This window comes from Myotis daubentonii, chromosome 2 (genome assembly GCF_963259705.1).
Source record: "Myotis daubentonii chromosome 2, mMyoDau2.1, whole genome shotgun sequence".
NCBI lineage: Eukaryota > Metazoa > Chordata > Mammalia > Chiroptera > Vespertilionidae > Myotis > Myotis daubentonii.
The window spans coordinates 108,963,300-108,990,140 of record NC_081841.1 but is presented as its reverse complement, the minus strand read 5'-3'; the positions used below and the strand labels follow the sequence as shown (position 1 = coordinate 108,990,140).

At 40.3% G+C, this 26,841-nt stretch overlaps 1 protein-coding gene across 4 annotated transcripts in view; it reads right to left on the bottom strand.

The window, feature by feature from the left end:
- The window catches only part of IFT88 (intraflagellar transport 88), a 164,550-nt gene that overhangs the window by 67,032 nt on the left and 70,677 nt on the right, over positions 1-26,841 (bottom strand). For all 4 annotated transcript variants that reach the window (XM_059684205.1, XM_059684203.1, XM_059684202.1 and 1 more), the window contains 7 exons: positions 24,358-24,544; positions 16,607-16,715; positions 14,045-14,195; positions 13,348-13,463; positions 6,652-6,704; positions 4,928-4,993; positions 2,181-2,287 (listed from right to left, as the gene is read on the bottom strand). In XM_059684205.1, coding sequence (XP_059540188.1) covers positions 2,181-2,287; positions 4,928-4,993; positions 6,652-6,704; positions 13,348-13,463; positions 14,045-14,195; positions 16,607-16,715; positions 24,358-24,544 — 789 coding nt within the window. The remainder of the gene's footprint in view (positions 1-2,180; positions 2,288-4,927; positions 4,994-6,651; positions 6,705-13,347; positions 13,464-14,044; positions 14,196-16,606; positions 16,716-24,357; positions 24,545-26,841) is intronic.

The window sequence follows — 26,841 nt, the reverse complement described above, 5'->3', positions numbered from 1 at the left end:
GATCTCTGTAAATTATTTTTCATTTCAGTTATTATATCCTTCATTTCTCACTGTTTTTAAAAAAATAATATCCATGTCCTTTTTGATGCTGTTGAAGTTCTTGCTAAGTTCATCTACTCTTCCCCTAAGTCACTGAGAATCCTTATAACCAGGGTTTTGAACTCTGTATCTGGTAAGTTGCTTGTCTCCATTTTGCGTAGTTCCTTTTCTGGATTTGTTCTGTTCTTTCATTTGGGACATGCTTATCTCCTAATTTTGGATGCCTCCCTGTGTTTGTTTCTGTGTACTAGGTAGAGCTTCTATGTCTTTTGGTCTTGTTATGGAGCAGGACTTGCTTCAGTGAGGCTTTGGTGCTCACTGAATCTGCCTTTTTAATGTGTCGCTCATGGATGTGTAGAGTTGTAATCTGGTATGGTCTGAAGCTTTCCACTGGCTGCACTGGTTCTGGGGCCTCCTGGTAGTCAGCCACTGCCTGGGACTACCTGGCAGGAGCTACAGAGAGGTCTGCAGATGGCTGCTACTTGTATTGTGCTTGTAAGTCTTCAGGCAAGGACCAGCTGTGTAGCAAGAAAGGCTGGTGCTAGTGCCAGTCTTGGGCCTTTTATTGATAGGTCTGCAGCACGCTGATGCCAGCTGCTGCTTGTTTGAAAAATTTTAAAGTTTGAAGCGTGAACCAGGACAGGCCATTCATATAGAAAAGCCACTACAAACAGCTTGGGTGGGGCTGCAAATTGGATGGGGCGGGGTCTCAGGGAATCACCAGGGCAGAGGGAACAGTGAGCCAGGTTGATGGAGACTCAGATATGGCCCCTGCTGCTCAGCTCTGTGACATGGGAGATCCCAGCACAGGAACAATGACTCCTTTGAGCACCCCTATCTGAGAGAAAGCCGCCCCTGAGTTCTTGCCCTGATGCCCGACAATCCAATTCTTCCCCAAATGTCCCTGGTTCCTTTCAAGTCATGGCCCCAGCGCTGGAGCCAGAGGGATTGAGTCTGAGTAAGTTCATGCGCTGGCCCTTTAAGAGGAATACCTGGGTCTGCAGTAGCCCCTGAGTCCCTCAGCCACAATTCCCCACTGGTTTTTACAGCCTGAAGTTATGAAGACTTCTCTTCCCAGCTCTGGAACCCTGGGCTGGAGGTCTGGTGTTGGGCTGGGATTCCTTGCTCCTCACTGGGGAGTGGGGGTGGGGCTCTGCAGTTGAGATATCACTCCCGATTAAGAAAACAGCACATGTGGATATCCGACCAGCCCATTCCGCCCTCTGCCCCTCCTACCAGTCTCAATGTACTTCCTTCTTTACTTTTCTAGTTGTAGGACTTTCATTTAGCTAGCTTTCAGGAGGTTCTGAATGATGGTTGTTCTGTATTTTTGTTGTAATTTTAATGTGGTTGTGGGAAGCTGCATCTACCGGCATTTACCTACACCGCCATGTTGGTTCTCTCCTCTACACTTGATACTTTGAAAAGACTGTAAAACTTTCCGATCACATCTTCAAAGCAAAAACAAGGTAATCACATTTTGAAAGCAAATATAGAATTTAGACTTAATTATCCAAGATAAAAAAAGTCTAAGGTAAAAAATATATCTCTTATGAAAGGCAGACACTTAAAAAAACACATTAAACTTTTAAATATTCTTGGCTCAAATTTAGAAGAGCTTATTCTTTTAAATAAGTAAAGTTAAGTACATTGTTACTCCACATACTTCATGGAACATGGAAATATATTTAAAATGCTCCCCTGTATGTTAATATTATTCTCAAAGCCATCTCTACTATATTAGTGAAAAAGTACTATGTTGTATACAATTAACTGCTTCTTAGTTTCCATGGGTCACAGGACTCTCAAATTAAAATTAAGTTTATAAACTAACTTATTCTCTAAAAATTAAGTCTGGAAAATGACTAAATAAATTACTTTGTATGGTGGAAAATTATTTGCCTATTAGTACAATCCACTAAAGAGTATGAGTCTATTGAACTTCCTCCTATTGGAAACTCACTTTTGACAGAACTTTATCCTAAAACTAGGATTTTAGTTATTGTTTTTTCTTTATGCCAGAGCAGAAAAAAAATTCAACTTCATTTTACTGACAGAAGCCCCAACATCACTCAGTTAAGTTATAGAAGGCTGACATTTTGAAAATTAACAGATAGTAGTTTTTGGCCTGTATGGGATACCTGTTCTTTTATTTCTTTCATTTTTTCCAATCTCTTGAGTTTTGTTGCATATTCTTGAACTTCTTTTAATCCAATATCTGTGCAGAGACGAACCAAGAAACGCAGACCTAAATTGTAAAAAATATATTTAGAAAAGTATTTGTGTATTGTGTTGAAAGTATAACAAATCATTAACCACAATCTCTTGGGACACAGGAATGATGCTCATGAACAGTGATTGTTTCTCTCTTGAAAATTGTGTTATAGAATTGTGCACTTGAATCTTATATAATTTTGTTAAACAATGACAGCCCAATAAAATTTTTTTTAAAAGTATCTACACTCTGTATTTTCTTGACCTGGCAAGATGGACTTCCCTGAGAGGGGTTTAAAGGGACTCTCTTGACTCTGGCCGAGTAGCTCATTTGGTTGGAGCGTTGTCCTGCTACAACAAGATTACAGGTTCGATCCCCAGTCAGAGAACAAACAAGAATTGACCAATAAATATATAAATAAATGGAACAACAAATCAATGTTTCTCTCTCCTGCCCACTCTCTCTAAAAATCAATAAATTAAAAATAAAATAAAAAAATAAAGGGACGCTCTTCACTGACCTGTCCACACCACCTATAATCAGAGCCCTTCCAATATTATGCTTTACCCTCGTCTGCTTTCCTTCATGGCACTTCTAACTTCTGACATATTCTACAAGTGTGTTCTCTTGTCTTCCCACTAGCAAGCTCCATGAGGACAAGGACTTTCATCTGTATTGTTTTCTGCTCAGTGCTATGCCAACACAGTAGTTAAAAGAAGTTCAAGAATATGCCACAAAACTCCATAAGAACTTGTAAATAAATGACCTATTCATGACCACTGTTTTGCAAAGTAACAGTACTAAAATAATTTAAAATGTCATACTTTAGCATATAAATTGCCTATGCATACACTAGTAATTCATAATAAGGTAATTTACATTTCCTATAAATAATACACAACTATTCCTTTTTATCTACCTATCCTTAGAGTGACTTAGGAATATTTAGTGTAAAACAAAAAATTACTGTTTTTGGTAGATGTCCTCTGAAATTCAGTACATCAATTATAACTCCATAGTGCAGGTCAATTTTTGGTAAATGAAGAATATATTTTAAGACTAAATTATCTGTTGGGTTCACTGGAAAACTACTCTGCTTAAAACAACACATTCCATGGGTGCAAATGTTTTCCTAAGACTACAGTTAAGATAGACTATTGGTGACATTTGTTTTGAAAATTATTCAGGCCAAGGTCATCTTGAACATTCCCTGTGGCACAGGTAAACATTCATTTAATATTTAGAGTAAACCTAAACTCTCCATAAAGAAAGACATTTGGCGTTGCTTGGAGACAGTCCCTTTACTGGTCCAGTGCCAGGTGCTCAGGTTACTGCAGTGATTCTGAACAGGCAGCAATCCCGCCCCCAAGGGACACTTGGCTATGTCTGGGGATATTTATGTTTTTTATAACAACAGTGCGGGGGTAGGGGGAGTGCTACTGTCATCTAGTGGGCAGAGGCCAGGAGTACTGCTAAAACACTGCAACCCATGGGATCCAGAATGGTCCAGTCCCAACATCAGTGGTCCCGAGAGACTTTTGCCCAGGTGACTTTTGGGTTGCATCATTTCCACAGAAAATATCACTGCTCTCTCTCATTTAATCTCTAAAGCACCAATTCCCTAATGTGACCGAGAATGAGAATCAAATAATAAGCTTAAATAGAGAAAATTAAATATCTGGATTCGCAGCAAACCTACGTGAGAATCTCTATAAATAGGGCAATAAAACTGTAGTTTTTGAAAGTGTAACAAGGAATCCCTTCCAAGTAACCTGTTTCCTGACTGGCTTTGGAAACCACTATTGTGGGTTAATCAATCTGCTCTAATTAGCACTAGAAATTCCTTACTCCTAAGCTACCAGTAACACCGTATCTGTGAGGCAGCTGCTGCTGAGCTTTAATAAAAGCCAAAGTGAGGAAAATGTTAATTAAGAAGGGGCAGTACTTCTAATCCCAGGATCAGGCTGGGCCACTGGGACACTTGGCTCAGAAACATTGATTTTACTGAGTTGCAATGTGCTGTTTTGTGTTCATTATCACTGAAGGACAAAATTAAAAATAGTCTGTCCAAGTATGCTATTTTATTTGCTGTAGGGATGTTTTAAAGCAAGGAGCTGCATTATCTTTCAATGACTTTATCTACTGTATCTCTCAGTGTCTCCGCTTGAATGAATTAGAAGTTGAAAATATTTCTTCTTCCCAAGGAATTGCTTTTTATTTCCTCATAAACAGTAAAGATTATAGAACAGATTGTCGTTTATCTCTTTCCTGTAGCCGCAAGGCTGTTCAGGGCCAAATATACAGTCTAGTGGAGATATAGCGCATACAAACATGGTTATTTTGTGTCTTTCCTGATCCTGAGTTGTTGTTATTGCTGTAATACTTCACACTATTTTAAGTTACATCAAATCCATTGTACATCAAGATGGGGAATATAGATTTGTTTACTTTTGAAGAGAATTCAATGGTTCTCTTCAAATGTAAATCCATCAACAATTAAATTCTATAAAAATGTGTATAGTCAGATTCTCTGATCCTGTAAACTCCTATTTAAACATATTAACCACAATTATAACTTGGTATCTATGTATGCAATTACTGTAGCAAATGTAAAATAGGGTATAAAACATGAGAACCTATACTTTCAAAGCTACAAAATGTAATCTCACTTACATTCAACATTTTCTGGAAATTTTCTGTGAATATCTTTATAAGTATCTAATGCTTTTTGGTAGTTACCTAAAAATAAAAAAAGAAAGAGAAACACACTAGGAGATTATAGAAATTAATAGGATTTAGCAAAACAATTTTAATCCAATATACTGGCATAATTAATAGCTTTAGCAGGAAGAATTTTTTTTTAAGCAGGAAGACTTTCATGTTTGCCTCAAGCATGTGTAACAGTTCTTAACATAACTTTTGGAAGAAAATGTATAGACAGAAGAAATTTGAAAGGTTTAGAGCAGAAGGAAATGAATGGTGGTTAACTATTAGTTCCACTTCTTAAAATAAATGTTTGTGGTACAAATTAAGATCCATTTAATTTCCTAAAAATTGATTGTTTCAAGTGAACAACTGAAAATTTAGAAAAATTTACATGATAGAGTTAATAACTTCAATGTCATTCACTTAGTTGGAAAAGATGAAACATTTTTTTGTAGTTATCATTTTGAAATATTAAAATGTTTATAGGAAACATTTTGTTTTGTAATAAAATAATTGAGCTTCATGAAACAGCAAAGAATTAGATAAATGAATTTTGGGTCAAAGGTCTTGACTAAAATCTCAGTGAATGAGCTAAGAATCTCTCTGGGCCTCAGGTCGCAAGAAGGATGGCTGTGCTAACCTCAAAGTGTTGTTGTGAGAATGAAATCAAATAGAGAGGAAGCATCTAACTCATAGCAAGTTCTCAAAAAACATTAGTTTCTTTTCTAACCTGCCCTTCAATAACTCAAGAAGGTGTATGTCTTTAAATTATTCAGAATACCCCATGTATGTACACTCTACATATGACTGATGTGGAAATGAACAGAGGCAATCAGAACTCAGCTGAGATAAATAAAGTGTATATGTTATATGTTATATGTTATTTGATAGGACACACAGTTTCATCATAGATTAACCCTCTCAATGACTTGAGGATGACACAGAATACGTATTTTGATGGCACTCTGAAGGAGCTCACAGAGATCCATCAAGAAAGAAGCTACAGCACTAGGCAAGAGAACCCTGTTAACACTTTTGTAACAAATGCTTCCCTGGGATTGAGGAGTTTCTTTTCCTGGGCCATATGTATGCTCTACAAGAGGGATCACATATTTGTTAACGCTCATCTCCTGCTCAATCTCTGTATTTTAAACATCATTCATGTCAGTTCAAAACTATTAACATCGCTACCCTTCAGGACAGGGGTCAACAGCACAGAACCTAGTAGAGCAATTGCTGGAAACACAAATGATATCTGGTATAAAAATATAAATCCAGTGTTCCAGTCCTGGGCCTTCCTCAGGAAGGTGGAGACAGTCTCATTAATGTGGCCACACACATAGGACATTTAGAATTAGGTGGCAGAAAATGGAATATAAATTGATGTGTACAGAATGCCTGTTTTTTTCTGTGGCTATCTTGTGAAAATGATTACATGTTAACTTTGAGAGATAATAAATCTGTGTCTAACAGAGGTGCTGAAATACATGATTAAGCCCTACTTTTAAAGCATAACTTTTTTCTGTCTGTAGTAATTATTATGTTTTTCATATAATGCTTCAAATATGTGTAGTTATCAAAAGTTAATGTTTTAATAAATAAATATGCAATTGGAATACATTTTATGCATAATTACCTAAAAGACAAAAGCAGCAAAATATGTTAAAAATGAATAAAATAAAAGCATTTACCACTTCTTCTAAAACAACTAGCTACCATCAGCTGCCATTTCACTTGCGTGGGTCTATAAGAGAAATAAATGATATGAAATTAGAAAGGAAACAAAAATAATCTGAGATGTTCAAATATATTTATAAAGCTACAAATATGTACTATCTTTCAATTACTTTTTGACCTCTGATTAGATCATCTTTATTACTGAAAAGAGCATACATACAACTTCCTTCCTTATTATCTGTCATATTTATATTAATAAATTTAAATTTTAAAGCCCTTCAATCCAGTTCATGCCTTTATTTAGAAATTTTTATGAGAAACTTTAACCTGTTTGGTTAAAGACCACTGCATTCTATTTTTTTATTATTAAGTTCTTTTTTAAAAAATAATTTTTTATTGCTGAAAATATTACATATGTCCCTCCTTCCCCCCAATGACTGCTATTTTTAAACATTATTATTAGTTTTGCCATAATCTTATACCTAGGCTTAGAAATCTAGGCTTAGGCTTGCAAATTTAGCACCTAAGAGGCAATTTTTGACCTTGTGTTTGAACAATGAGGCTTCAACTTAAGAGAGAATAAAAAGAATTCTAACCCTAACTGGTTTAGCTCAGTGGCTAAAGCATTGGCTTGCAGACTGAAGGGTCCCAGGTTCGATTCTGGTCAAAGGAACATGCTTGGGTTGTGGGCTCGATCCCCAGTAAGGGGAGTGCAGGAGGCAGCGATCAATGATTCTCTCTCATCATTGATGTTTTTATCTCTCTCTCCCTCTTCCTTCCTCTCTCTGAAATCAATAAAAACATAAAAAGAGAATTCTATTCATCCCTCCCTTTCCCTTAAAATTAATTTTCTAAAATAAATAACCATAATCAGGATTTATGTAAGAAAAACAAGATATAAAACACTAGGGAATAATTAATGCTCTTCTCATTTCCTTTTAGAATCTCCCTTCTATTTACTTGATGGCTTTATAGTTATGGCACCTACTCAATTGGACGGTGAACCTACAAGCTCTCGAAATACACAGGTCATAGCCCTGCTACCTATGCAAGTTACTAGTACTCAACCTCAAATCCACTGCCTACACAGCCATGTGCTTTCATCTACATAAAATATGTATCTAACCATATTATTTTCCTCCTTAAAATCCATCACCTCTCCTTCAACTGCATGATAATCCAAGATCCCAATCCCATTTTCTCACTTTTTGTAATCTTTTGCCTCTTCATGAGTTTTCCACCATGCCCTGCTACGACAAAATTCAGACAGGAACACAAATGCCTGCATGCTACATGTCTACACTCTAGTCCTCAGCACAGGCCAGCCCCTCCACGTGAAGGCTTCTGCTGACCTCATCACACTCTGCTGGGCAGGCTGGGATAGACTGTTCCATGGACTTGCTCAACACTCTACAGTTTCTTTCATATGGCACTTAATATTCTGCAGTGTTATTTAGGTTTCTGAACCTTATTAATCCATAAACTTGTGAGGGTAGCATAGCCTTTGTATATGAAGGACTGGGCATGACGCCTGACACATAATGGGTGTCAATATTCACTAAGTACTCCTTCTTTGCATATTCTATTACATATCTTGATTGCTTCCTTCAAGGTCAGGACTGTGAAATTTTTAAAAATATGTTTTTATTGATTTTTAGAGAGAGAGGAAGGGAGAGGGAGAGATAGAAAGATAGATGAGAGAGAAATAACGATTGGCTGCCTCCTGCATGCCCCCGACTGGGAATTAAGCCCACAACCTGGGCATGTGCCTTGACTGGGAATCGAACCTTGACCTCCTGATTTCAAGGTCAATGCTCAATCACTGAACTATGTCAACTGTGCCAAGTTCATTTCTTGAATGAATGCCTATTTTTCTCCTCCATCCTCATAGTAAAGAAAAATACCATTATTTTACAGATAGCGTAAGTAAGATATATAAAATAATGTACCAAAAAATCATAGCAAATTGGCTACAAATTGCCTAGCACAGTATAATAAGTACAGAGCTGTACTAAAGGCTTTAAGTATTTTAAATCTGCAATGGTTTGGCTTTAAGTTAGAGAATGATGGTATTTTAGAAATAGAAGTGGCCTCAGATAGTATTTCATTCTATCCATTCACCTTAAAAAAAGAAACAGACCAGCCAAGGGTAAGAGCTATGTCTAAGGTCACACCCCCAACAGTATATACCAGTATAATATTCCATATTAATCCCTTATTTCACACTTCCACAAAGCAATGAGATGAAGTTTGAAAATTGCCACTGGGGAGAATTATTTCTGTGTTTGGAATAAATAAGTAAGTACCTGAAGGAGAATCATGACTTGGTTTTAAGAGGGCAGAGTAAAGACTTTTTACGTTGCAATGTCTATTCTAGAAATTAACCCCAAAAAACAAGAAGGAGAAAGGCAGTCTCAAGCTCCACCTCAGATGAAACTGGAATGGTATAAAGCCACAGATGATGGGTGATGGATGAAGGAGATAGAAACTGCCTTCAGCAGGGCAGAAAAAGCTAAACTCAAGGGTGTACAAAGGGCATGTGAGGAGAAGGAGATCTTCCCTGAAAATCTCCAGAAATGCTGGAGAACTGGAATCAGCAGGACAGAGGAGGGAGGACAAGGCAAGGAACTACAACAGGAAGACAGACTAGCAATGTTACTGGGAAGTAGCTGGCCCCCATGCTCTAGGACAGCGGTTCTCAACCTGTGGGTCATGACCCCTTTGGGGGTCAAACGGCCCTTTCACAGGGGTCGCCTAAGACCATCCTGCATATCAGATATTTACATTACAATTCATAACAGTAGCAAAATTACAGTTATGAAGTAGCAATGAAAATAATTTTATGGTTGGGGGTCACCACAACATGAGGAACTGTATTAAAGGGTCGCGGCATGAGGAAGGTTGAGAACCACTGTTCTAGGAGTTACTCAGGGAGGCTGTAGTCAGGGCTCAGGCTGGTTTGAGATGAGATATGAAAACTGGAGGATGAAGTGAGAAGTCACTTCTGGAACAGTGAGGCCCTAAGCCCGGGCCCCTTTCAGCTACTGGAATGGCAGCAGTCAGGTTGACACTTTTCCTTGAACACATCAAATGGCCCCAGAGAAAAGACTTTCGAGTTTTAAGATGACAATCTCAGTGACAAAGCCATATGATTAACATGCTCTCTTCTAGTGCAGTGTTTGGTGGAAGGTGCTGTTAGCATTTGGGGTGACCCTGTTCACTATGCAAATCCTCTACACATTACTGAGTATTCACCATCTCAGGCAGCTGCACACGTAATACCCACTGTGTGTCCCCATCATCAAGACCATAAAATGCCCCCCCCCCCCATTTCCAAATGGTGCCACTAGGGTGGGGCAGTACTCCTTTCTTGGCTTGTATTATCTTTTTTCTTTAACTTTTAAATCTTTTATTGTGAAGTAAAACACATGGAAAAGCACACAAAACAGCTGTACAGCTCCGGAAATTGTCTTAAAGTGAATACACAAGTAACTGCTCTGCAGTTCAAGAAACAGGACACTGCCAAGACCCCAGATGTGTCCTTCCTGCTCCCTTCCACCATCCCCTCCTTCACCTGTGACGGTAACTATCATCCTGACTTTAAAACGGTTGACTTAGTCTGTTTCTGAACTTCACATGAATGAGCTAACATAGCATGTATCCTTTTGTAACAGCTTTGAGACATAACTCATGTAACATATAAGTCACCCATTTAAAGTGTGTAATTCAAAAGCTTAGATATATTACATTAATAATTTTAAAAAGTTATCATTAAGACAGATATAACAAAAACTTGTCATTTTAACCATGTTTAGGTACACAACTCAGTGGCATTAATTACATTTGCAATGTTGTGCAACTATCACTGTCATCTATTTCCAAACTCTCTTACCAAGGCAAAGAAACCAGCACCCCTCCATAAAGTGGAAATTCTGATGTATGGCACAGGAATAGGAGAGGTAACCAATGCATATGGAATGTCTCGGTCATTTAGTCAGAAGGAGGCAAATCCAGATGCAAGTGGAAGCAAATTTATAGGGAAGCAGGGAGAGGGAAATATTAGGGGAGTTCCTGGAAAAGGCTTTTATTTTCAGGTAAACTGAAGTACAAAATGAAAGTTGAGGTGATCTGTGAGGGAAATAAAAAGGGGAGTTAATGAGAAACACATCAGATTGATGAGCAGTGTTCACATAACACAAATATGTGTGGCATCAGTTTACCTATGTATGATAGATCTTCCCAGGCTGCAAACAAGAGTGAAAAGGCTGTATCAACCCATGAAATTTTGGGGGACAAATGGGACAGCAAAATAACCAAAAAATGTTGGTAAGAAAGAGCACAGATGTGAACAACGAAGCAGCCTAGGAAGAATCGGTTCAGAACTAAAGCCTGGAGAGCCTGTGAGAGGAATGAGGGTCAAGAGACTAGAGGTCTTGGTCTTACCTGAGAGAGGTACACTGGAGAGTAGGGGTGAGGGAGAAGAGAGGTTATGTTTAGACAGCTGGGTGTTATAATAAAATATTTTATTGGTAAAAATATGCTGGGTGGTAATCAATCAGGTAAGATCTAGATGGCTAATCTAGATCAATGAATTTGGGGAGGTTGACACTTGTGAGGCTAGACTACTGATGGGATAGAAAGAACATGAACTAGATGAGGTCAACATGTGACATTCATTTGGGAACAATGGTAGATGGAGTCTCAAAGGAGGAAGGGTCTTACCTGAGCTAACAAGGTTAGAATTAGGATCTAATCTAATAAAAGAGAAACATGCAAATTGACTGCACCTCCACTATGCCCAAGCCATGCCCACCAGCCAATCAGAGCGACTATATGCAAATTAACCCAACCAAGATGGCGGCTGGCTGCCACGGAGCTGGAGCAAGCAGGATGCTTGGTTGTCCCAGTGATGGAGGAAGCCAAGGTTCCCGCCTGCCCTGGCTGGCTGTGGCCTCCGCTCAAGGCAACAAAGTTTCAATTATAGAAGATAAATAAATCCCAGATACCTGCTCCAGCCATCCTCCACTGGGAGCTTGGGTGGCTGGGGGCCATGGCCAGCCTGCAAACAGCCATCAGCCACTCACCGAGACTGGCCAGCACCCCAGCCGGACCCCCCAACCTGAAGGGGATGTGGCCAGCCTGAAAACAGCCCTCAGCCCCTCACCCAGGCTGGCCAGGCACTCCAGCAGGACCCCCATCCTGATCCGGGACACCCTTCAGAGCAAACCAGCCAGCCCCCACCCGTGCACCAGGCCTCTATCCCATATAATAAAAGGGTAATATGCAAATTGACCCTAACAGCAGAACGACTGGGAATGACTGGTCACTATGACACACACTGACCACCAGGGGGCAGACGCTCAATGCAGGAGATGCCCCCTGGTGGTCAGTGTGCTCCCACAAGGGGAGCTCTACTCAGCCACAAGCCAGGCTGACGGCTGCCAGTGCAGCGATGGTGGTGGGAGCCTCTCCCACCTCCTCAGCAGCGCTAAGGATGTCCGACTGCAGCTTAGGCCTGCTCCCTGCTGGCAAGTGGACATCCCCCGAGGGCTCCGGGCTGCCAGAGGGATGTCTGACTGCCAGCTTAGGTCCAATCCCCTGAGGAGCAGGCCTAAGCCAGCAGGTGGTCATCCCCCGAGGGGTCCCAGACTGTGAGAGGGCACAGGCCGGGCTGAGGGACCCCCCCAAGTACACAAATTTTTGTGTACCGGGCCTCTAGTTAAGTATAATAAAAAAGTTACAATGCATTTTCTCTGCAGCTATATCTAGAGCATATAATTTAAGTTAAAGCTATCCCCCTATGCTTTTTGTTTTATAATTCTCAAAATGTTTGGTGAAACAAATGTCACAAAAATTAATTATATAATACAAATTCTACACAGAGATCACTCAAATTATTAAGCATTCCTTTATCATTCAAATGATTCAAAGTCATATTTAATGTTAAAATTAAATTTGGCCAAATACAAAGCAGAATATTATATACTAGTATTTCAATTATTTTTGAAACATACATGTACAAAACACTGATATAAAATTAAAGATATCTTTAGAAGTTTAATTTTTAATATACAATGTATATCAATTATAAATTGAAACTTATTTCAGAAATGAAACTTTGTTCTAGAACTGAGATAGTAATTTTCTTTTTTTCTGGGGAAGTAAAAAAATTTTTTTCTTTTTCTTTTTTTAACTTTATTTTTCTCTTTAAAAATTTTATTTTTCAATTACAGTTTACATTCAATATTATTTTGTATTAGTTTCAGGTGTACAGCATAGTAAATAGACAATCATATAATTTATTAAGTGCTTCTTTGATATTTCCAGTGCTCACCTAACACCATCCATAGTTATTATAATGTTATGACTACATTCCCTATGCTGTACTTTATATCCCGTGACTATTTTGAGATAGCAATTTTTCTGGCTGATAAAGAAACAATACTTGTTTGCTGAGATATGAGTAAGAAAAATACATAAAGAAGAGTATTTTAAAGCAGTATTTTAAAAACTTTTGCATAAAAAGGAAATATATTTATCACAATAAAGACCAAGTAAAATGGAACATAACACAAGAAAATGGAAATAATGAATGTTCATTAATATTTGTTCATGAACTTAATGTGTCTATCAGATTCTAATTCTATAAATAAAATAAAATCTCATCAGGAGACATTAAATTAAACATAAACATAAATATGGTTACTTACTGTATAAGAGCAGCTCTTTCAAAGTACTGAATGGCTTTTTCACAAAACTGGGTGTCAATATAATAGGCTCCAAGCCACTCAATGACTTCGATGTTAGAAGGGAAATACCTGTATGACTAGAGAAAATACAGAACATGACAATACAACTTCAGTTGCAATGCATAATTTACTTCTTGGACATTTTACCTACTGAGTGATTAATGTATCCATTATAGAATTTCTTAATAAAAGAAGTATAAGCTGTCATATACACTTCAAAAGATTTTGAAACTATACAAGATTTAGAAAACAAGACTTGTTTTACACATTTTTTGACTATCTGTATCTTTTTTATGTACTGATACATAATCTGAGTCAAATTAAATATGTAATAGAATAAAAAAGACATGAAAATCATGTGTTGAGAAAAATGAGTCTGTACTAATTTCATTTTTATTAAAATTAATAAACAACTTTATATTCCACAAATGTTTAATTTTAAATTATTTTTCATTTAAAAACTAATAAACATTTCTACAGTGTAGTGATGGCCAGAGAGAGGGGGGCAGGGGCTAGTAGAAGGTGGGTAAAGGGGCGGAACATTGGGGGACATCTGTAATAGTGTCAACAATTTAAAAAACTGTAAGTTAAAAGGCCACTGCATTTTATAAAACAATTCATAAAAGCTAAAAAGTAGAAGGAAAGATTATCCGCCTACCTCATAGTAGTATTGAAATGCTTGCGACTTATCTCCTTCACTATCATATAATTCTCCTAGTTTAGACAGAGCTCTAGAATCAGTTGGAACAACACTGATCAGCTGCATTAACCATTCAATAGCTTGATTGGGATCTTCCATTAATTCATATCTTGGACAATTTCAGTTAAGGATAACACAGTTATTCTGAATTCACTGATCAATAAGCAAACCTAAAAATAACATTACAACAAAAATGATTCAAATGATTCCCTAGGCCAGTGGTTGGCAAACTGTGGCTCGCGAGCCACATGCGGCTCTTTGGCCCCTTGAGTTTGGCTCTTCCACAAAATACCGACTTCTGCGCATGGGCCATGAAGTTTCAATCGCACTGTACATGCACGCCTGCATGTGGTATTTTGTGGAAGAGCCACACTCAAGGGGCCAAAGAGCCGCATGTGGCTCGTGAGCCACAGTTTGCCGACCACTGCCCTAGGCTATAGTGATGTACTATCTAATACTATTTATTCTGGATTTCCTTAGGGATGAAAACGAAAAATGGAGCAGCACTGTACGTGACTCTTGTTCCATATGTACACTTGGCTTTTCCTTTGCCTCATTTCCATCCATAGTATCGATTTCCAAAGCACTGTCCAAAGTTTGTCCTTAATAAAATGCCCGAGTGTCGTATTCAACCATCCTATCTCTTGTAACACATTCAACATATTCAGGGCATAGTTTCATGTATTTTCCTGTGAGTTTTCCTAATTAGATTATGAGCCACACATAGGGAGTTCTTTTTTGTGTGCTTAGGAGGTCCTTTGCATACACTCAGATACCTTGTTCACACCTATTCTAATCCTTTTTTTAAAAAAATAAGAGTCTCCTGTTTTTAATGATGAAAAATGCGATACCATAAGGAATACACAAAAATAAGGAAATATATTCAAATAGCCTTAAGCATATCAATTACTTTACTGGGTCCAAATTGATCATGATACTGGCAATTTCAGCGAAATTAAATAGACAAAACAAAAAGGCTAAAAGAAATAACTATTAAGTAATTTGCTCTACAACTAAATATTTTAATAAAATTTTTAAAATCTACTCTACCAATAATATGCCAGATACTACTTAAACTTATTAATGGTGCCCTGGCTGGTATTTCTCAGTGATTAGAGCATCAAACCATGTGCCAAAGAGTTGCACTTTCGATTCCTGGTCAAGGGCACACACCTGGGTTGAGGGTTCGCTCCCCACTCTTAGTCAGGGTGTGTTAGGGAGGCAGCAAGTTGATGTGTCTCTCTTATGTTAATCTTTTTCTTTCTCTCTCCCCCTTCCTCCCTTCCTTCCACTTTCTCTGAAAAACAATGGAAAAAATATCCTCAAGTGAGGATTAACAAAATTTTTAATGGTACACTTCATAATATACTTTTTTCTAAATGTATTTGCATAAAGTTTATATCAAGATAATAATAACTTAAACCTTCATAAAATTTTAATCCTTCCCAAAGTTTTCAAAGCTTATTATCTCTAAATATAAAAGCCTAAGTGACCAAATGACCAGACAACCGAACAACCTGTCGACTGGTCGCTATGACATTCTCTGACCACCATGGGGCAGACGCTCAATGCAGGAGCTGCCCCCTGGTAGTCAGTGCGCTCCCAGAGCCAACCTCCTGTGGCTGGCCAACCTCCTGTGGCTGGCCAACCTCTCACAGTCTCTCCCCCCGGCCAGCCGAGTGGTCAGTGCGCTCCCACAGCCAACCTCTGGTGGCTGGTCCACTTCCCACAGTCCCTCCCCCCCAAGGCTGGCCAACCTCCCTCGGTGCCTCCCTGATGGCTGGCTGGCCCCAGTTGGCCCCGATCAGGCCCAATCGCCAGCCAGGCAGAGGGACCCCACCCGTGCATAGTCGTGCACCGGGCCTCTAGTTTTTAAAATAAGAAGAGAAATTAAAGTTTTTTTTCAAATAGTGTCAAAGACATTAAAAACATTAACAGATTTCTGCTCTTCCAACCAAGAGCAGGGGAAAAAATCAACTACAGAAAAGCTAAGAGTTGCAGAAGAAACTGACAGGAGAGCAATGTTTTATATTTCAGCAGGTCCTGAATCCTAAGTAAAATATGGCACATACAGCCCACAGTCAATGAGTAGACTACTGAGTGAACAGAAAGAATAAGTTCAAATTCAATTAATAGTACTAATCAATAATAAACAATATTTTCCTTTTAATTAGTTACTGCTTCAAAAAAACCCTCTAAAACTCAGAGTTAATACATTGTAAACTATCTAATTTACATTTGATAATTAGCTTATGAGTACTCAACACATTATACTCAATTACTTTAATGATTATTTCTAAAAATTAATAATAGTTTTAACCTTTAAATAATTCCTCTTAAAATGCAAATGATCCTTTAAAACAGGATTGCTCAAAAAATATTTTTATTATATATTAATCTATTAGGTTTTAAAATATTATCCTCATCAATTACTTAGTTGGTTAAGCTTACTTAATAATTGGTACACAATTACCAACTGAATGAATTAATAATGATCCCTAAATTTTTCATGTAAGATACACATTGGCTATTTGGTACAAAACTTGAGCGCTGTTTCTCAGGATTGCATGAAGCTTCAGGAAACAGTCCAAAGCCTCGTCAAGCCGGTTTAGCTTCTTATAGGTAAGGCCTTAAAAAGAAGGAAAGAAAAAAAGAAAAGTTATAAGGAATTTTCTCAAAATAACAAAATGAACTTTTAAATATATGTAAATATTCATCCAGAAGAAAAAATAAAGATGAACAGGTTATTTTGTTGTTGTTAATCCTCACCAAGGATATTTTTCCATTGATTTTTAGAGAGAGTATAAGGGAGGGTGAGAGACAGAGAGAGAGAAACATTGATGTGAGAAAGATACATTGATTGGTTGCCACCTGCATGCAACCTGACCAGGGCTGGGTTTTGAGCCTACAACCAAAGGTATGTGCCCTGGATCAGAATCAAACCTGGGACCCTTCAGTCTGCAAGCCGAAGCTCTATCCACTGAGCAAAACCAGCTTGGATCAATTTTTTTTTTTTAAGAACAAGTTGGGTCCTGGCTGGGTAGCTCATTGGTTGGAGCATCGTCCCGAGGTTGTGGGTTCAATCCCTGGCTGGGGCACAAACAAGGAGCATAAATAAGTGAAATAAATCAATGTTTCTCTCTCTCTTTAAAAAATAATGAATAAAAAATTAAAAAAAAGAACAAGTTGGAGCAGGGATGTTCTACTAGTATTTGGCAGACACCAAAAAGTTTTAGTGATGGTAAAGTGTGGTAGAAAAAGGAAGAGGTAAAAAGATTAATAGAATAGCATAAACAATTTAGAAGTGGACTCAGTTACAGAATTTAGTTAATGGGTATTTAAAATTAATGAGGACTAAGGGACTAGTTGAATATGGTGCCAGGACAACTGACTATGCATGAAGAAAAAAATACAGATTCCCATTTTCAATTTATTTCTATTTTGAATAAATAGAAAATTTATGTTAAAACTAAACAGGAAAAATAAAGCTGTAAAACTACAAAAAAATAGGAAAATCTTGGGGAAAAGAAGGACTTTGTAAAGCAACAAGCAAGTGAAGCCACATATTTTCTTTCTTTTTAAATATATTTGAATACATTTTCTTTTTTAAAAATATTTTTATTGATTTCAGAGAGGAAGGGAGGGGGAGAGAGAGATAGAAACATCAATGAGAGAGAATCATTGATTGGCTGCTTCCTGCACGCCCACCACTGGGGATCAAGTCCACAACCCTGGCATATGCCCTTGACTGGAATTGAACCTGGGATCCTTCAGTCCACAGGCCGATGCTCTATCCACTGAGCCAAACCGGTTAGGGTGCCACGTATTTTCAAAAAGCAAAATTTCTATAGAAAAATTCTATTTGACAAAAGAAATTAAAAAGTCAAGCAATGAACTAGGACAAGTATTTGAAATGTATAAAGAGGATAAATATATACCAAGGCATGCCACCTCCTGCATGGAGACCTTTGCTCTCCACTTGTCAGTAATGTTAGTTTCCCAGATGCCCAAAAGGCAGTACCCTCCCTACCTTCCAGCATGACTGTAAATGTCTACTCAGGGAGGTTCTCCTTAACACCACCTAAATTGTAAATTCCCCCTGCCTCCTTTCCTCTTGGCCCAGCTAGGGCTTCCTTTTTTAGTCTTCCCTGGGGGAGAGATCTGCAGATCCCCGAGTGGACAAGTCAGATAAATGGCCTGTGGCAGGTGGCCCTCAAACAGCCTCATTCATGCCTTGGAGTTCCTGCTTGGATTCAGCTGCACACTCCTGAACATGAGGACACAGCAGTATACTCAAACATCACAGAAAAAGTCACAACGAGAAAGAGGATAAAACATACACACATCCCAAAATGCAGGAAAAAGAAAATTGGAAAGCAAACTTCATAAATAACCCGAGTTGAGACATAGTACTGCATTGAACTATGTATGCAACACTGCAAACTCATGACAGGGAGGAATGCACTCATTTCAGGTGTCCTCTGAGAGGGAAGGGAATGAGGTGGTGAGTTTTCAGGTCTGGTGTCACTTTGTTAATTAAAAACAATCTGAAATAAATATTACAAAATGTTAAAATATATGAAATACTAGAAGCCCGGTGCATGAAATTCGTGTGTGGGGGGCGTTGGAGAGGGGCCTCTCAGTCTGGCCTTCACCCTCTCCAATCAGGGACCCCTTGGGGGATGTCTGACTGCTGGTTTAAACCAGCAGTTGGACATTCCTCTCACAATCTGGGACTGTTGGCTCCCAACTGCTCGCCTGCCTGATTGCCCCTAACTGCTTCTGCCTGACAGCCTGGTCACCCCCTAACCACTCCCCTGCCAGCCTGATTGATGCCTAACCACTTCCCTGCCGGCCCGATAGCCCCCAACTACCCTCCCCTGCCGGCCCGGGCACCCCTAACTACCCTCCCCTGCCGGCCTGGTCACCCCTAACTGCCCTCCCTTGCAGGCCTGGTCGCCCCCAAATGCCCTCCCCTGTTGGCCTGGTCACCCCTAACTGGCCTCCCCTGCTGGCCTGATCGCCCACAACTGCCCTCCCCTGCCGGTCACCTTGTGGCTGTGGGCGCCACCATCTTTGAGGGCATGGCAGTCAATTAGCATATTCCCTCCTTATTGGCTGTAGGTGCTGCCATCTTTGAGGATGGGGCTGCCAATTAGCATATTTCTCCCTTATTGGCTGTGGGTGTTGCCATCTTTGAGGGCAGGGCAGTCAATTAACATATTCCTTCCTTATTAGACAGGATGAATGGGTTACCAATGAGATCAAGAAAGAAATAAAAAACTCCCTGGAAACAAATAAAACTGAATACACACAACCCAAAATTTCTGGGACACAGCAAAAGCAGCCCTGAGAAGGAAGTTCATAGCACTACAGGCCTACCTGAAAAAATAAGAAAAATTAATAATAAACTAATCAACCCTACAACTTAAAGAATTAGAAAGAGAACAACAAGAAAAGCCTAGAGTAAGTAGAAGGAAGGAAATAATAAAGATTAGAGCAGAAATAAATGACATAGGGACTAAAAAAACAAACAAAAAAAATAATGAAACCTTGAGCTATTTCTTTAAAAGGATAAACAAGATTGATGAAATTAGCTAGACTCATCAAGAAACAAAGAGAGAGGATCCAAATAAATAAAATCAGAAATGAAAGTGAAGAAGTAACCATTGACACCACAGAAATACAAAGGATTGTAAGAAAATACTATGAACAACTAGATGCCAACAAGCTGGACAATGTGGATGAAATGGACAATTTCCTAGAAAAATACAATCTCCCAAAACCAAATCAGGAAGAATCAGAAAACCTAAACAGGCCAATAACTGATGAAATATAAGCAGTAATTAAAAAACTCCCACCAAACAAAAGACCTGGTCCACATGGCTTCACAGGGAGTTTTACCAAACATTAAAGGAAGAACTAACACCTATACTCCTCAAACTATTCCAAAAAATACAAGAGAAAGCTTGTATACAAGCTCTTTTTATAGGCCAGCGTTATCCTAATTCCAAAACCAGATAAAGACACTACAAAGAAAGAGAATTACTGGCTAATATCCCTGATAAACACAGATGCTAAAATCCTCAACAATATAATAGCAAATTAGATCCAGTAAATATATTAAAAAGATCATATACCATGACCAAGTGGGGTGTATTCTAGGGATGCAAGGCTGGTACAATATTTGCAAATCAATAAACGTGATACATCACATAAACACATTGAAAGACAAAAATCACATGATCATATCAATAGACGCAGAAAAAGCATTCGATAAAATCCAACACCCAATTTTGATAAAAACTCTCAGCTAAGTGGGAATAGAGGGAGTATATCTCAACATGATAAAGGCTATGTATGACAAACCTACAGCCAACATCATACTCAATGGGAAAAACTAAAAGCATCCCCCATAAATACAGGGACAAGACTGGGAAGTCTGCTTTCACCACTCTTTTTCAACATAGTAAAGGAAGTCCTACCCACAGCGATAAGACAAGAAGAAGAAATAAAAGACATCCAAATTGGAAAGGAGGAAGTAAAACTGTCATTATTTGCAGATGACATGATATTGTACATAGAAAATGCTAAAGACTCCACCAAAAAACTACTAGATTTAAGAAATGAATTTGGCAATGTAGCAGGATACAAAATTAACATGCAAAAATTTATGGCTTTTTTATAAACCAATTAGAGGCCTGGTGCACGAAATCGTGTAGGGGGGGGGGGTGTTCCTCAGCCCGGCCTGCGCCCTCTAGCAATCCGGGAACCTTTGGGTAGGTTCCCAAGCCTGGCTGGCAATCAGGGCCTATCGGGGCTTTCCTTCCCCTGGCTGCCAGCAGCTGGCCCCGCCCCTGCCACTGCCACCGTTTGCCATCTGTGCTGGGCTGCACCCCCTCCTCTGCCACTAGTCACCTCCCTCTGTGGGGGATAGGCATGGGGTGTGATCGCTTGGCTGGCCTGGGCCACCTTCTGTGGGGCAATCGATCACGGGGCCCCCAGATTGCCCTTCAGAGGGAGGCCTCGCCCACCCGGCCGGGACTCCAAGATCGATCGCCACACAGAGCATGGCCTGGGCCTCCCTCTTTGGGGCGATCGATCATGGAGACCACCATTGATCACACTGCAGAAGGTGGACTGGGCCTCCTTCTGTGGGGTGATCGTGGGGTGATTGTGGGCCCCCCAACCAATCGCATTGCACCTGCCTTGGCTGACCTGGTGCCAGTGTGTGTCATAGCGTGGTCGTTCTGCTGTTTTGTTGTTCAGTTGATTTGCATATTACTCTTTTATTATTATAGACTAGAGGCCCGGTGCACAAAAATTTGTGCACTCGGGGGGGAGGAGGGGGTCCCTCAGCCCGGCCTGTGCCCTCTAGCAGTCTGGGACCCCTCGGGAGATAACGCCCTGCTGGCTTAGGCCTGCTCCCGGGTGGCAGAGAGCAGGCCCAATCCCTAGGTGCAGCCCCTGGTCGGGCTCAGAGCAGGGCCGAATGGGGGGTTGGGGCACCACCCAGTCACACTCAAGGCAGGGTCGATGGGGAGGTTGCGGCGCCACCCCCGTCACACACAGAGCAGGGCCAATCCGGGGGTTGGGGTGCTGCCCCCTGTCACACACAGAGCAGGGCCCATCAGGGGGTTGGGGAGCTCCCTCCTGTCACGCACAGAGCGGGGCCCATCAGGGGGTTGAGGAGCTCCCCCCTGTCACTCACAGAGTAGGGCCGATAGGGGAGTTGGGGCACCGTCCCCTGTCACACACAGAGCAGGGCGGATCAGCGGGTTGGGGCGCTGCCCTCTATCACCCACAGAGCAGGGCCGATCAGGGGGTTGGGGCGCTGCCCCCTGTCATGCTGATCCCAGTGCTGGGAGGCCTCTCGGCTCCGCTGATCCCGGTGCTGGGAGGCATATTACCCTTTTACTATATAGAATAGAGGCCTGGTGCATGGGTGGGTGCCAGCTCGTTTGCCCTGAAGGGTGTCCTGGATCAGGGTGGGGGTCCCCACTGGGGTTCCTGGCCAGCCTGGGTGAGGGGATGATGGCTGTTTGCAGCTGGTCACACACCCTTCAGGGTGGGGGTCCCCACTGGGGTGCCTGGCCAGTCTGGGTGAGGGGCTGAGGGCTGTTTTCAGGCTGGGGGTGACTGAACTCCCAAATGCTCCTTTTTCCTTTTTTTTTTTTTATTCTGGGCCAGCTTTAGCTTGAGGCTTGGCTCCAGCTCTTAGGCCGCCTCCGCTGCTAAAAGTAGGTTTCAGGCCTTTACATACAATGTTGCGATCCTGCTGGCTGAAGTTGGGCGGTATTTGTTACAATGTTTCTTAAACTGCCGGCTCAGAGGCCTGCAGCCGCAGGTGGGGAACGTTGGTTTCCTCCATCACTGAGGCAAGCAAGCCTCATGTTAGTTTCAAGCTGCCTGGCTGCCGGCGGCCATCTTGGCTGACAGTTAATTTGCATATCTCGCTGATTAGCCAATGAAAAGGGTAGCGGTCGTACGCCAATTACCATGTTTCTCTTTTATTAGTGTAGATAATGACTTCTCAGACAGAGAAACTAAACAAACAATCTCATTTACCATTGCAACAAAAACATTAAGATACTTAGGAATAAAGTTAACCAAGGTGGTAAAAGACCTATACTTGGAAAACTTCAGGTTGTTGAAAAAAGAGATAGTGGAAGATATAAACAAGTGGAAGAATATACTGTGTTCATGGATTGATAGATCTAGAACAAATACTCCATAAATTTATATGGAACAAAAAAAAAAAAAAGCCCTAATAGCTGCAGTAATCTTGAGAAAGAAGAACAAAGTTGGAGTAATCACAATACCAGATATCAAATTATACTACAAAGACACTATACTTTTTCAAAACAGCATGGTATTGGCACAAGAACAGGCATAAGAATTGGCATAAGATCAATGGAACAGAACAGAGACCCAGAAATCTACCCAAGCCATACAATGGAGTTCAGATAGTCTCTTCAATAAATGATGTTGGGAAAATTGGACAGATACATTCAAAAAAATGAAATTAGACCACCGATTTATACCATAGACAAGATAAACTCAAAATGGATAAGACTTAAAGTTGGGAAACCATAAAAATCCTAGAAGAAACCATAAGTAGCAAAATCTCAGACATCTCTTGTAGAAATATGTTTATGGATACATCTCCTAGGGCAAAGGAAATGTTTTAAGGATAAAATAAACAAATGGTACTATATCAACATTAAAAACTTCTGCACAGCAAAAGAAACCATCAACAAAGCAAGAAAGGAGCCCAATGTATGGGAGAACGTATTTGGCAATGATACATCTAAGGAAGGGTTAACATCCAAAATATATAAGGAACTCATACAACTTAACAAAAGGAAGACCAACAATCCAATTAAAAATGGACAAAGGACCTAAATAGACACTTCTTCAAAGTGGACACACAGAAGGCCAAGAGACATGTGAAAAAATACTGCGTTGCTGATCATCAGAGAGATGCAAATTAAAATGACAATGAAGTATCACCTCACACCTGTCAGAATGGCTACCATCAAGAAATCAACAAATGACAAGTGCTAGAGAGGATGTGGATAAAAGGGAACCCTAGTACTGCTGGTAGGAATGCAGACTGTTGAAGCCATTATGGAAAATAGAATGGAGTTTCTTCAAAAATTTAAAAATGAAACTGCCATTTGACCCAGCAATCCCAACCTTGCCAATATATCCTAAGAATCCTGAAATACCCATCAGAAAGAACATATGCCTCCTTCTGTTCATAGTACAGTTATTTACAATAGCTAAAACCTGGAAACAGCTTAAGTGCCCATCAGTAGATGAGAGAATAAAAGAGCTGTGGTACATTTACACATTGGAATACTATATAGCTGTAAAGAAGAAGGACCTCTTACCCTTTGAGACAGCATCGATGGACCTAGACATTATTATGCGAAGTGAAATAAGTAAGTCAGAGGAAGATGAGTATCATATGATCTCATTTATATGTGGAATCTAATGAACAAAATAGGTCCAGAGTCATGGATGCATGGAACAGACTGACAGCTATCTGAGGGAAGTGGGGAGGGGAGGGCGGGAAGAGATCAACCAAAGAACTTATATGCATATATGCATAGCCCATGGACACAGACAATAGTGGTGAAAGTCTGGGTGGGGTGGGAGCTGGGTAGAGGGGGGCAAAGGGGGAGAATGGGGGACATCTGTAATACTCTCAACAATAAAAATAAATTTTAAAAAGTACAAAAAACAACTTATCCTCTCTTACTTACCAATATTATAAAGTGCTTCAGTACAAGAAGAATCATTTCTCAGAGCCTCTTTATAGAATTCAGCTGCCTTCTCATAATCACCATTTGCAAACACTGTATTCCCTTTGTTAGTAAGAGCAGATGGATTATATCTATCAGAGTTTACAGCTAAATCTGCATAGCTGCTGGCTTGTGCAAAGTCATTTTCCTAAAGCACAAAACATATACAAATTATTTGAAGTTCATCAAATATTTTTTTTGAGATTACAGACAGGAAAAACAGAAACAAGCATTTTACATATCTCCATTTGATAGGCTTATTCTACAAAAGATTTGTACTCATCAGCACTTTCAAATACCTGTGTCTTATGATTGATGTCTCCACGGTCTCATGTTTTGAATAACATCACTATATGTGGATGTTTCCATTTCAAATGCCCAAATTTAACATCAGTGTTTACTGCAAACCATGCTTCTTAAACCTCAAGTCCTAAAGTAGTTATGAAGGCATCACTGTCGTCTATCCTGATGTAACTGGGTGGGTCACCTACTAGGTCCTACATTTCTAGCACTCGATTGTCTGCACTCCTTTCATGCTGTCTCGCTGCCAAGTGCTCCATCAGGACCCTGCCATCATTCATGTGAGCCACGGGGACCTCTCAGTTCTTCGGTGGCGTGGCCTTTGGTGCCCTGTTGGCTTAGCTAAGCCAGGAGCCACAGTTCCCAGAACACCTTTACCCGTGTGGCTCTTGTCCAGAGTTGGCTTCTAGAATATGAAGCAGCAGCCTTCCTCTCTGCGGGTCCTTTTCTGGCCATCAAATGCTTGTCTGATACAGAAATGCTGGGGTTCTAACCTGTCCTCATTCACAACTACTCCACACCTGACTCTTCTTCCTGCCTACACTGTCCCTCCTGACAATGGTGACCCAGATCCATGCTAAGTCTTGGCAGTGCACCCAAGGGAGGCAGCTGCTCCATGAAGTCCCCCTTGGGTGGCTTCTGGACATGCTAGGCAATTCACTGACTGAATGGTAACCTCTGCTCAGATCCCCAAACACCCCTTCTTCTCCGTAACCCCCACAGCATCTCCACTACTGTGCATGTTCTAAGTCCTATATCCCTTCTCTTATAACACTCCCTGATGGAATTTCTGAAAAGTTGAGATATATTTCAAATATTTACCCTTTAAAAATGTACAGTTCAGTGGCATTTATATATTTCATGTCTTGGTGACAAGAGATCCTCAAAGAAATGGCTGCAGGGCAGAGATCAAATCAAGAATGTGGCTCTATCATCTTTGGAAACATTTCATATTTATGATAGTCCCTAACAGAGCCAACCTTCTCTCTCAGGTAGTATGTTTAGGACTCTGTTCCACAGCAGCCTCATACATCTATGGTAAGTAGAAAAGGGTCTGCCTTGAAAAGAATTACGGATGTGGCTTTGGGGGCATAAAGAACACCCCAATAAGATGTATAGAAAATTTCCAAGTTTTTAAGGGAGTTGGAATAAATAAAGTGTTGCCAGCTTGCATTAAAGGGACAGACATAGAACAAAATGAAAAAAGGCCTCTGGGTCCCCAATTTCTCTGGGCAAAAAGCAGGCTAAGAGAGTTAACCAGCTGCAAACACAAGTTGTTGTTGATTTTTTTCTGTAAAAGTAAGGTGCTCTCGGAGGGTAGAGCCAAGAGCCAGAGAGACCAAAGGAATGGGGACTACCCATCAGGGATCAGAGCTGGGCCCTCATCAAAGATCACTGTCTTTTCCCATGTTCAGGGGGCACTGACCACAAGTGCTTAGCTGGGTTTCAGAACTGCTAGGAACTAATGCCTCCATCCCACCCCTTTTGGATAGGAGTGTCTATTACAGTTTTCCTAGCCTTATCTCACCATGGGTTATTAAGTGTACGGGGCAGATTACATTTTTTTTGTTGTTCCCTGATCTTTAGATCAAGAGGATCTGTGTTTGATAAAGCTCAATCTCTATCTAGACCTTATGCAGTGGTTGGCCTTTCACTACGATGATGAGACTATGAGAGTGTTGGGAGGAGTATGTACATTTTGCATATGGAAAGGATGTGAATAACTAGGCCTGGAATGCAGGCAGTGATACACTCACTGTTAAAACAATGGCCCCAATGGATCACACTGACCAGTCTTCATGCCCCTGTATGTTTCTCTCCCATGTTCATTTTGCCCAATAAGATGACAACAAATTCAATGCACAAGGGAACTTGATAAACACCTGTGCACTTGGGTCTCCTCAATGGACCCTATCCCATGTAGGAAGTTTAGGCTCTCCTGCTAGAGAAGCGTTGTGAAGGACTGAGATGCCTGCCGACATTGGGCTTAGGGCTTCAACACATAATTTTGGGGGCACACAATTCAGTCCATAGCATCTATTATGAAAACTTATTATGCACAGAGACAATCATCAAATTTTATCTCTAATCTGACTTCCTGTCTGAGTACAGTGTTCCACATGCCTCATTGGCCATTTGAATTAT